This window comes from Kazachstania africana, chromosome 2 (genome assembly GCF_000304475.1).
Source record: "Kazachstania africana CBS 2517 chromosome 2, complete genome".
NCBI lineage: Eukaryota > Fungi > Ascomycota > Saccharomycetes > Saccharomycetales > Saccharomycetaceae > Kazachstania > Kazachstania africana.
In genome coordinates, this window is record NC_018941.1 from 961,508 (window position 1) to 973,755 (window position 12,248).

Sequence of the window (12,248 nt, forward strand, 5' to 3'; positions counted from 1 at the left end):
TTATTACATGATAATATTATTTTTTCCACTTTTGTTAGGTGGGTGACTGGTCCCAAAGAAGATATTTCACTTGAACACCAAACACTATAATTTTATTGCTATGTTATAGATTATAAAATTCCTTATACACATTGATATTGCGTTTTGATGCGAACTTTTGCGCATCAGAGATTAGGCCTTCAGGTCCGCAACAAATCATCCATGACTTTTCATTAATGTCTTCACCAGTAAATTCCAGCAAATCCGTTTCCCAATTGATTCTTCTGTTATTGACTAGCAAATCCATTTCAAAATCTTCCGCGTGGGAGACTAAGCCATCCTTAATATTCTCTGTAACATAAACTTCCATATCCTTTCCCAGTTCTAAATTGACTAAACTTGACAGAAACTTGAAATCTTCGAAACGTTTAGTTATCCAGATGAGTCTAACAATTTGTTTACTATTCATCTTCTGCAAAAAATTAAAGACTGGCATACCAAATGATATACCACTTCCACCACATACGATCAACGTTTTCTCACAGTTACTCAGTGATTCCAAAGGTAAGTTAGCTGGAAAATAATCCTGTAAAAGATACGTCTCAGTATCCTCAAATTTAAAAGTGGATTCATTTAAGATCAGAATTATTTCATCTCCCTCACTTAGAGAAGCAATACTATATGGATGTGATGGTACTAACCAGTATAGAGGATGATACTTGGTGTAGGGACTAACTCTAATATGCGTGCCTGGTGGAAAATTACTTGGTAGTAGATTTCGAGGAAGTTTAATCACTGTTAAATTGGATGATTGAGAAATACCATCAATCCTACTTGAAATTTTAAACTGTTTTGTGTTTTTAATCCTCAAAATAATATGACACGATATTAGGACAAGGTTCAACAAAAAGTATGGCATTGTTACACCAGGTCTTGCATGTAGAGGAATGACTGTAACTAGCAGAAAATCAACTATATTATGTACAATGTAAAATAATGCGTAATATCTTGTTCTTATTGGCTTTATCGAGATAAAAATCAGAAGAAAAGCAGATAGTAAAACTATAACCCCCAGTAGATTCCATATATTGCTGATTTTTGCCACAAAAGACACTTGCTCATCCATACTCCATTTGACAAGAAATCCTAGAGCATGTATCATTGCTATGATAATAATAGCTCTCGACAGCCACTTATGCAGTGGTACAAAATCATTATATGTGTAGCCTTGTAACAGTGAGGGCTTCAATCCTAGGAACAAATTTAGACTTACCAATACATAACTTAATCTACCCAGTCTTTTGGAATATAAGGATAAATTGCCGTGTGGGTAATAAAATAATAAAAAGGAGGGGACTAAAATGAGCGATAAATGAAGAAATGGGTTGACCGAATACAATTGACTCCAAAATAGATCTGATTTATGTATATTATTATTTATTTTACGAAAACGTCGAATCACGAAAAGCACGCATATATAGGCAATTGAGACCAATAATACCCAGTATCCGTATTTGACGTTGGCAAAATGCTCTTCGCCATGTCTTTTCCACAGTAGCAAATGTTTTGAATCGATTGCTTGAGTCATAGTAGGACACAATAAAGTACTTAGCCTTTTAAGTTGTGACAGATACTAGTCTTATGTCTTTGGATAGCCGCATTGTAAAAAAAGTTTGAGAACTCCGAACGTAGCAATTATTTCAATACAATAATTGGTCGTGAAAACACTGTAATCAGCCCCATTCCTGGGGCAAAATCTACTCTTCACTATATAGGATTGATTATTATTTACCAGATTATTATACAATATGAAACAATATCTTGAAATGTAATAAATCTGCATAATTGACTGCTTCAATCGTTCAAAATATGAATTGAAATCTCTCTTAATTGGACGGTTGACTTTAAAGGTCTTACCAAATAAAAAAATAAATAAGGGAAGAGAGATAACGTTGGCAAGGTTTAGATAACAAAAACTTAGAGTGACGGATTTCTCTCGTTATTTTTTTGCTAATCAGTAGTTCTACAAGACATGGAATTGTCCCAAATGGGGGAAAGAGGGTGAATTTCCATAAACGAACGGTCCGTACTGATTGCGGAACAAGATATTTCTGTAAAAGATTGATATCCTAGCAAATACAAATAGTGATAGGTTGAAACAATGGGCATGGATCAGTGACCCTCTAAATAAGGTGGACTTGACAAGAATAGGAAAATCTGAAAAATACGATTTGAATGCGCAGGCACCAAAACGTACTATTATCAACGAAACACCTTATTGTGTAGCAGTCTTGAAATGTAACAATGTTTAAAAAGTGAAGAGGATCCGATAGAATGTGAAATAGAGTCATTATTGGAAGAAGAAATGTGATTCGCACAACACTGATCCAGATGAACCATTACTAATTTCGAACAGTATATAAGGAATACCCTCATGAAAGCCAAATCCAAAAAATGTATACAATAGTACCTTCATCAGAGTGTGATGTAATTAAAACAATACTGCCCGTGGGCCTCAGCATTTCGCAGATAAGATAATTTCATGTTGTACTGGCCCATCTTCAAAAAGCGGATTCTCTCTTTAGACAATAAGTGCGGTCTCTAGAGGTTACACAATAATTAGGAAATGCTTCAACTTTTGAGGATCATATGATATCAAACGTAAATTGCAATTCTGCTTATTCCATCAGTACAACTCACTCATCGGTCACTTTGACCTCTTACTGTTCCGTGGGGTCTTCACCAGTTTCCTTCCCACTGCCAAGAATGAACTCGTATACATGCTCTCATTGTGCTGATTGCTCATCCCTGCAGAAGATCGTGGGTCAAAATCGTCATCAAACACTACGTGTCATCTCTGAGAGCATCGGCCCCAATTTTGCAGTCAATGCATATTTTCAAAACGAATATCCGATTTTCTGAAATAACGTTAACCTTAACTTTGCGGGGACTCCGACTACCGAAAAAGTAAAAGATCACAATTAACAAGATGACAGAAAGTCCGGGATATAGAGAGGTTTTAGCTACTTTCTCGATGCGAAAAGTACTTTACACCTTTGTAGTGCGTAATATGTTTACTTTGATATTCTCCTTTTTTGGGGTTCAGAATATTTTAAATGTTACAAAATACAGTTCCATATATAAGGATGTCGAGGAGATGTTTCCTGTTATTTCATTGAAATTCAAGATATAAATTCAATGCTGCTATTTTCAATCTCATTAACTTTTTTTCTTGGCTTTGATAAAACTATATCATCATCGACATCACTCGCAAAGCATGATTTTACAACACAAATTACAATTATCACAGTCAAGGACCTCAGTGCCCGATCATAATAAAAGGTTTTTGAGATCATCCTTACAAGAACTAAACAGTTTCAAAGTTATTAATGAAACAAATAATTATCTGGAAGATTCTGATTCAAATTTATCGTCGAGCAAAGAGGATTCTCTTTTTTTGAACCAGATTGATTCTGAATTAGAAAAATATATTACATCTGAAAGCAGTGCCAGTGCACCTTCCATAAAGACTAATTATATTAACTTCGAGCCCAAACCATATCCAATATTTCAAGAACAAAATGAATTGAAAGATTTTATACTAATAAAGGAAGTTGGTCAAGGCGCTTTCTCAAAGGTTTTCCTTGCAGTACCTGATCCTAATGGTAGCAAATCATTTCTAATAAACGAACATCCACAGGTGGCCATTAAAGTAGCCAAAAAAAATAATAAAGAGCGTGAAAGAAATAAAACAGGAAAAGAATTTAAGGTTAGTGCAAGAGAAGATGTAATCAATGAAGTTAGCATACAAAAATCGGTCAGTGGGCTTTGTAGCAACATTGCCCAATACTTTGATTTCCAAGAGTCTGATAATTTTTTCTTCATAATACAAGAATATATTGCAGGGGGTGAGATTTTTAATCAGATTATAAAATATACATATTTCTCAGAAGATCTCTGTCGTCATATTATCACCCAAGTAGCTCATGCGCTAAAAGTACTCCATTCTCATGAAATTGTTCACAGAGACATCAAACCTGAAAATTTATTATACACTTCAATACCAATTATAAAAGAAAAGGAAAGACATCTTAGGAAATCGGATGACCAGAACACCAAAATAAGTGAAGGAAGGTTCATCAAACACGTCGGAGCTGCTGAAATTGGCGAAGTAAAATTGGTCGATTTCGGCCTATCAAAACAGCTTGTGAATAAAGGAACGAAGACACCTTGTGGAACACTGTGCTATGTTGCGCCAGAAATTATTAATCATCACAGATATTCAAAAAAAGTTGATATGTGGGGAGTCGGATGCGTCCTTTATACAATGCTTTGTGGATTCCCACCTTTCTTTGATGATGACTCTGAACAACTGAAAGAAAAAATATGTAATGGTGACTATGCCTTTCTTGAACCGTGGTGGAATGAAATAAGTATCGAAGCTAAATATTGTGTCACAAGATTACTCGAAGTTGATGCCAAAAAAAGATATAGTGTAGATGACTTCCTGAACGATCCATGGCTCAACTCGTATGATTGTGACAAAGTAACCAATAAGAAGGTAGAAAGAGTGTCGATAAGCAAGTATGGTAAACCTGAAATTAGTGAAAGAGAAATATTTTTCAGAGAGGTCTTTTCAAGAAGTAATACGATTCTCAGAAACAAAGAAAAACTTAAGCTACCAGAACTTCCCAACAATACAACAAACAATTTAATCCCCCCTCATTTTTCACTTATGAGCGATTACAGCATCTTGGACTTGGAACTACAAAATCCAAATCTTTACAATTGTTTCAAGAAAAATCCTTCTCGCTAAAGCCCTTTCATAATAACATCTTGCATCAAGGTTTTTCCGTTTCCAGGATATATATATATATATAGAACTTTACATATATTACAAATACTTTAATAACGTTGCAATAAAAATTGTTGGTATCATAAGTAAATTACTTTCATTAAGTAGTCTGTGACCTCCGTACGTCTTGTTTTTTTCATTTTGGAACTCCGGAGATTTACATCAAATTTAGAAAATCAATCCAAGGGGAATAAAACCTGTTAGAAGTCGTTACACATAACAACATTCGTAAAAGCCAAACAACCCTATCATCAACAATGTCGTACGAGAGAGTAAATTATGACCCTCAGTTTAAACCTGTTCAAAACATTTTTGAGGACAGACTGAGGCAATTTATAAGAAAAGGCGGTGATTATTGTGATTTGAATTTACCGAAGTTCTACGATAAACAGAGAATATCACTCGACCAAAATTCAGTAAAGGCCCTATGGTATCAAGTCCCTTTTGAAAAGGGTAGCTCTCCTGTATCTCCTGATAAAAGACCATCGTGGAAATCAATACTTGATGCCGACAGAAAGAACAACTTGACTTGGCAGGAATGTTATAAGGGACAACCTTTTGGGCCAAGTTGGTCTACTACTTGGTTCAAGATATATTTAAAGGTTCCACAGAAATGGATAGATTCAGGTGAACAGTTACTATTTGATTGGAATTGTAACAATGAAGGTGTAGTTATCGATCCTGAAACACTACTACCTGTTACTGCGTTTTCTGGAGGTGAAAGAACCGAATATCTGTTACCCAAGAATAACACAGGTGAATATCTGTTCTACATCGAGGCAGGTAATAATGGGATGTTTGGCTGTGGTGCAGGTTCCACGATCAACCCTCCAGATGAAAATAGGTACTTTCATCTAGATACTGTTGACATTGTTTGGCCTGATTGGGAAGCCCGTGCCCTTTACTTTGATTTCTGGATGTTAAGTGACGCAGCAAGAGAGCTACCAGGCGATACTTGGCAAAAACATAGGGCTAGACATGTTGCAAATAAGGTAATGGACCTATTTGACATCAACAATAGGTCTAGTGTCGCAGAATGTCGTGAATTAATCAAAAGTGAATACTTTGATGAATACGCAGATACAGCAGAAGTGTTTTACAAGGGCGATTCTCAACAATTAGCTAGCGTTTATGGTATTGGGAACTGTCACATCGACACTGCCTGGTTGTGGCCATTTGCAGAAACGAAAAGAAAAATTGTTCGTTCATGGGCTTCCCAATGTGTGCTGATGGACGAATATCCTGAATATCAGTTTGTCGCTTCGCAGGCTCAACAATTCAAGTGGCTTTTGCAAAATCATCCAGATTTTTTCAACAATGTCATTATACCAAAAGTCCAGCAATCACAATTCATACCAATCGGGGGCTCATGGGTAGAAAATGATACCAATATTCCCTCTGGAGAGTCGTTGGCAAGACAATTTTTCTTTGGCCAAAGATTTTTCTTGAAGCACTTTGGATTTAAATCTGATATATTTTGGTTACCTGACACTTTCGGTTATTCCTCACAAATTCCTCAACTATGTCAATTATCGGGGATCACCAAGTTTTTAACCCAAAAACTATCTTGGAATAATATTAATAGTTTCCCTCATTCGACTTTTAACTGGGCAGGCCTTGATGGGTCTCAGTTGTTAACGCATATGCCACCAGGGAATACATACACAGCAGATTCTCATTTTGGCGATGTCTTACGTACAGCAAAACAAAACAAATCGAGTGAGTTTTATGGATCGGGCTTGATGTTATACGGTAAGGGTGACGGCGGTGGAGGACCTACTAGAGAAATGCTAGAGAAAATGAGACGTATTAGATCTATGAGTAACCGTAATGGAAATGTCATTCCAAAATTACATGTTGGGGCCACTGTAGATGATTTTTATCAAGATATCTTAGATAAAACAGATAGTGGTAAAAACTTACCGACATGGATGGGCGAGCTTTATTTTGAATTCCATAGAGGCACATACACAAGTCAGGCAAATACAAAGAAATTAATGAGGATGGCAGAGATCAGAATCCATGATCTTGAGTGGATTGCTACGAAGACCTCCATTCTATTCCCTGATTCCTTCTCCTATCCCGTAAATCAAATAAATGAACTTTGGGAAAACATCTTGTTGTGTCAGTTTCACGATGTCCTACCAGGATCTTGTATCGAAATGGTTTATAAGTATGAAGCAGTTCCTATGCTACGTAATGTTGTAAAGAAAACCGAAGAAATGATTAATGATATTATTAGCTATCTGGAAAGGAGCCGAGAAAACTCAAAACTTGTGGGAGTCTCAACTTTGTCCTGGAAACGTAATTTAGCAAAGTCACTAAATTCGCAGGACAGCGTTAGTATTGATGTCACTGACGATTCCTTTATTCTTTCCAATGGCGTTCTAACAGTAACAATTAATAAAGTCAGCGGCACAATTACTAGCTTGAAAACAACTGATGTTGATGCTGAATTTATTGATTTAAAAAACGGGAGAAATAAAGTTGGAGCCAACCAATTTGTCTTGTTTGACGATAAACCCTTAAGCTGGCAAGCTTGGGACACTGAATTATATTCAGTGGACCAATATAAGTACTTAACTGATATCGAAAGGGTTCATGTTACGTGCAATACGCCCGAAAAGTGTACAGTCGAAGTAACTGTTAAATTATCAGATACATGTAAGATTACCTCTTCGATATCATTAGCCGCTCATGATAAAAATAATGAGGAAGGGAATTTCGTAGATATCACATGTTCCGTAAGCAATTGGGATAGAAGAAATGAGTTTTTGAAAGTGGAGTTTCCAGTTAATATCCGTAATGATTTTGCTTCTTACGAAACGCAGTTTGGTGTGACCAAGAGACCAACGCACTATAATACATCATGGGATGTAGCAAAGTTTGAAGTCTGTGGTCACAAATTTACTGATTACTCCGAATATACAAAAGGTGTTTCAATATTGAACGACTCTAAATATGGGTTTTCGACTCATGGAAATTTAATGAGGTTATCGTTGCTACGTTCACCTAAGGCTCCAGATGCACACGCTGATATGGGCGATCATAAAATGAGGTACGCAATATATCCTCATAAAAACGGGTTATCAAGCAAGACGGTGAGATTAGCTTATGAATATAACTATACTGGAAATTATGGAATTCCAGATTCACTAATAAGCAGATTTGAAAGTATAATTGGGATCAAAGGGGATGAAAATGTTGTTTTATCGAACATAAAAAGAGGCGAAGACGATTCAGAACTGAAATCGGAATATTCACTGAAACCAGAAGATTCTAAAAGTATGATAGTGAGAGTTTTTGAATCGTTAGGGGGCGAATCGAGGGCTATATTGTCTACTTCACTTCATTTAAAGAACGTTACAAAAATCGATAACCTTGAAATGGAACAATACGAAGAGGTTGAATTCACAAAGGATAAAAATGGAGAGGACCTTTTCGCAATTGCAATTGCCCTAAGACCATTTGAAGTTGCCTCATATAGGTTGGAATACATGTGAACTGGCATTCTATTCCACTAGATATTTTTATTCAGTAGATAGATATCCTTATATTAACAATAGTCGAGGTTGTATCCATTTCTGCTTTCAAGATGCAAGGTGAAGTTAGTAACATGATATTTTGCCTTTTATGATGAACCAATTATCGGCTGTTCTTTTTCAGTTATAATACATCTTAATAACTGAAGCGTGGACAGTACACGTAATAGCTATTATATACAACCTTCTTGGTGCTCAAAAACTATTGCTTGTAAAGGCGCATCCATATTTGAAGCTTTTTATATATTTATTATACTGTGGAGTTTTCCTACTGGCAAATACTGGGCGAACTTTGCACTACATATTTTTTATAAGCGAAAGACTTACGCTAAATAAATAAGAGCATCGAAGACTGAGGCAATGGCACAGAAAAGGGTCAATATGAGCTTAGAAGATAACCTAACAAAACATGTCAAGTTCCTCCAATTTCACCTTTCGCTGCTTCCTTCTAGATATGAAAGTTACGAGGTTAATAAATTCGCAATTGTTTTTTACGCAATTGTAAGTCTGTCTGTAATATATCAGGATGTTTCTGAAAAATATCAGAGCAATTTAGGCTGGGTCAGAAGTCATTACACATCTTATCAAGTTGAAGAATCAAGAAAAAAGATATCTGGTTTTGTAGGAAGCCTGAGTGCAATTGTTCCAGATGTTATAAGTATAACTTTGCCAAACACATTATTCGGTTTATTAACGTTGACTACATTACATGATAGAGAATTTTTCGAAAAAATTCTCGATACAGAAAGCCTTTGTAACTTTGTGGGGAAATGTCAACTCACAGATGGTTCATTCGTCTCATTTTTAGATTACAAGGACGGCTCGCCGTCTGCAGTGGATTCACACGATCTAAGGTTCTGTTACATTGCTGTGGCTATATTATATATTGCAGGATGCAGATCTGAAAAAGATTTCAACAAATACATTAATGTAGATAATTTGCTAAAGTTTATCAAATCGCAAGAGTGTGATTTTGGCGGCTTTGGTCAATATGGGGAACCTCATGCAGGATATACTTCTTGCGCTTTGTCTACGTTGGCATTGCTGCAAAAGAATGAAACCCTCACAACAGATTTCAAGGAAAATACGATTGAATGGCTTCTGCAAAGACAGTTGTCTAAGTTAGGATGTCAAAAATGTCAAGAATCAAATGAATATTACGATGAAAATGATCATGGTGGATTTCAAGGAAGAGAAAACAAATATGCTGATACGTGCTATGCATTTTGGTGTTTGAATTCATTACAAATACTGAGGAAAGACTGGAAGAAATTGTGCAATGCAGACCTCACCAAAAAATATATTTTGAAGAGAACACAGTGTACTCTCACTGGTGGTTTTAGCAAAAATGATGCAGATGATGCAGATATATATCACACGTGTTTGGGATTTGCTGCTTTGGAATTGATAGAAGGTAACTTTAATGGCGTACTATGTATCACAAAAGATTCGACTGAACAAATGGGCTTGTAAGAATATAATTGAGTATGTAATTCTATAATTCTTTGCCCTACGGAACATCATCCTTAGTCCAAATTTTCCAAATAATTTATCATATCCTTGAAAGTTAATATGAAGATGCAAGTCCTCTCAAAACAGTCGTCTTTAAGAGAATTTTGGCATGTGGTAACAATTTCATTCAAATCATCATTTATCCATTGAGACTGGAATATGACTGAGTTACCATGAATCTGTCTTTTGATTGAAGAGAAATCCTGACACAAATTAATGGCACCAAGGTCTATAGCTTTGAGCTCACAATTCAGCCCGGTCCCTGTGAACTTCGTATAGCTTTCCTTCAATGACCAATAGTATATAAACATCGCTATCTTAGACCTGTCGTCACACCGTGATATACATGCCTGCTCAGCAGAGGAAAATATGTCCTCAAATAGGTTGATTTCGTCCGCACTTTTGATGTCAGTCTTCGAGGCAATGTCAACGCCTACTTCCATATTATTGTTCAAACTATTCACAAGATACATGACGGTATGAGTTGAGCCATTTGACATGCTGAATTTGACGGAATCAGAGGATGCTAAAATTGGTTTTCCATACCTGCCACAGGTGTAGGTTAAGGACTTAGGTGATGTCTTTGAAGCTACAGAACAGCCAAAAATTTGTAATAATCGATTACATAACGCAGTACGTCTATCGTATAAGCTACGCGTAGTAAGCACATGGTTTTGCCACGTCAAAGGCAGTAACCTTATCGCTTTCTCGAATAGAAACTCATCGTGAAGACCACTTTCATTGACATTAATTGCCAGGATTGCTTCCCATGATTGATTACTTTCGGTATAATCTATGAATGATTGAAGCAGATCTGCCATCTGCTTTTCAATTTAAGTTTTTGTTAACGTGACCTTGCACCTCTTCGATGTTAGTCATTCATCGTCAAGCTTTTTTGACATTTGATGGTTCTCGGTCTTTGGAAGGAAAATTCAAATTTGATATTGAAAGCAACAGTTAAGAGGTATTCTGACTAACAGCAAGACTCGCTCCAAATTATCACCGTATTGTTATGATTAACAGTGTTCCTGAAGACAGAGCTCAGTTGTATAACTCTGCAGTTGCATTTCTTACGGATGACTCGATTAAGGATGCTCCACTCGCAAATAAGATAGAATTTTTACAATCAAAGGGCCTCAATGAACATGAGATTGAACTAGCTTTGAAACAATCTAAGGAACAAAAGAGCAACGCCTCTAATGATGTTAAAGTCAATAATGACACAATTAGTCCGGATTTTATGTATGAAGCTATTCCACCCCCTTTGCCACAACGTGATTGGAAGGATTATTTTGTCATGGCAACTGCTACTGCTGGGTTGTTTTATGGCCTTCATGAAGTTACCAAACGTTACATTTTACCGAATATTTTGCCCCAATCGAAGACAAAATTGGAACAAGACAAGGACGAGATCAATTCTCAATTTGATAAAGTAGACAAAGTGTTGAATGCGATTGAACAGGGAGCAGGCTTTATTCAGGGAGGAAGAAAAGAAAAATTAGATGAACTTGATGCAACTATTGTGCAATTGAAAGCAGCTCTTGAGCAGACTACCACAGGTAGGAAAAAAGTGGAAGATGATTTCAGACTATTAAAATCAGAAATGAATAATTTGCAACATTCAATTCAAGAATTTGTATCCAAAAATGGTGCTATAAAGGAAATAAATAAAATAAGCGAAGAGGTCTCTTCATTGAAGAGTTTAATGAATAATACTGAGAACTCTGTTAATTCCAGTAATAAGGCTGATAGAAGGGATACTGAAAATTGTACCAAAAGTGTTGATAATGAATTAAAAAAACAATCACCACTGCAAGGTATTCCTGGGATAGAAGCTATACCATCTGCCTCGGAATTACTAGCGAAGATGAATTTGACTGATAATGTATCCTCGAGCGAGACAGAAAACACCATCCCAGCATGGAAAAAGGCGAGAGAAGATTCTTTATTAAGCAATAGTGCAATTCCAGAATGGCAAAAGAACAGCTCTACTGCCACACCAAGTTGGCAGACTGCTCTAGAAGATGCTGAGCAAAATGAACGGTAACTTTTTTTTCGCAGGGAGAATGTTTTTGAAGTTATGAAATGTTTTATTAACTGGCAATGCATTGTACGATAACGTTTGCAGCAGGTGAAAAAACTCTTCTGAAGGTACACTTGAAAAAATAATTGGCTACGAGTTGTCAATGCATTAGAAAAGATAATTAATGAAATAGGTAATATTTTCTTACACCCCACTCTCTTTCGTTATAAAATGATATTAGATGTATATTAACATCATCTGTTTTATATATTATCTTTATAGGATTACAGCAAATTTATAAGCCGTCCTCATAAGTACTATACCATGCAACTTATTT

At 36.1% G+C, this 12,248-nt stretch overlaps 6 protein-coding genes across 6 annotated transcripts; 4 read left to right on the top strand and 2 right to left on the bottom strand.

Annotated features, from left to right (window-relative positions):
* Nucleotides 1-103: 103 nt before the first annotated feature.
* On the bottom strand, nucleotides 104-1,567 carry AIM14 (putative metalloreductase; the record flags this gene model as incomplete). The annotated part of the gene is made up of 1 exon (XM_003955845.1): nucleotides 104-1,567. One exon carries the CDS (start codon nucleotides 1,565-1,567, stop codon nucleotides 104-106), a length of 1,464 nt encoding a protein of 487 aa, XP_003955894.1.
* A 1,689-nt stretch (nucleotides 1,568-3,256) lies between these two features.
* Nucleotides 3,257-4,795, top strand: RCK1 (putative serine/threonine protein kinase RCK1; the record flags this gene model as incomplete). The annotated part of the gene is made up of 1 exon (XM_003955846.1): nucleotides 3,257-4,795. The coding sequence occupies one exon, from the start codon at nucleotides 3,257-3,259 to the stop codon at nucleotides 4,793-4,795; it is 1,539 nt and encodes a 512-aa protein (XP_003955895.1).
* Nucleotides 4,796-5,091: 296 nt separating this feature from the next.
* Nucleotides 5,092-8,337, top strand: AMS1 (alpha-mannosidase; the record flags this gene model as incomplete). The annotated part of the gene is made up of 1 exon (XM_003955847.1): nucleotides 5,092-8,337. One exon carries the CDS (start codon nucleotides 5,092-5,094, stop codon nucleotides 8,335-8,337), a length of 3,246 nt encoding a protein of 1,081 aa, XP_003955896.1.
* A 399-nt stretch (nucleotides 8,338-8,736) lies between these two features.
* CDC43 (protein geranylgeranyltransferase type I subunit CDC43) lies at nucleotides 8,737-9,849 on the top strand (the record flags this gene model as incomplete). The annotated part of the gene is made up of 1 exon (XM_003955848.1): nucleotides 8,737-9,849. The coding sequence occupies one exon, from the start codon at nucleotides 8,737-8,739 to the stop codon at nucleotides 9,847-9,849; it is 1,113 nt and encodes a 370-aa protein (XP_003955897.1).
* A 53-nt stretch (nucleotides 9,850-9,902) lies between these two features.
* On the bottom strand, nucleotides 9,903-10,709 carry LYS5 (holo-[acyl-carrier-protein] synthase; the record flags this gene model as incomplete). Its single annotated transcript, XM_003955849.1, has 1 exon — nucleotides 9,903-10,709. The coding sequence occupies one exon, from the start codon at nucleotides 10,707-10,709 to the stop codon at nucleotides 9,903-9,905; it is 807 nt and encodes a 268-aa protein (XP_003955898.1).
* A 191-nt stretch (nucleotides 10,710-10,900) lies between these two features.
* On the top strand, nucleotides 10,901-11,935 carry PEX14 (Pex14p; the record flags this gene model as incomplete). The annotated part of the gene is made up of 1 exon (XM_003955850.1): nucleotides 10,901-11,935. One exon carries the CDS (start codon nucleotides 10,901-10,903, stop codon nucleotides 11,933-11,935), a length of 1,035 nt encoding a protein of 344 aa, XP_003955899.1.
* Between the last annotated feature and the right edge of the window lie 313 nt (nucleotides 11,936-12,248).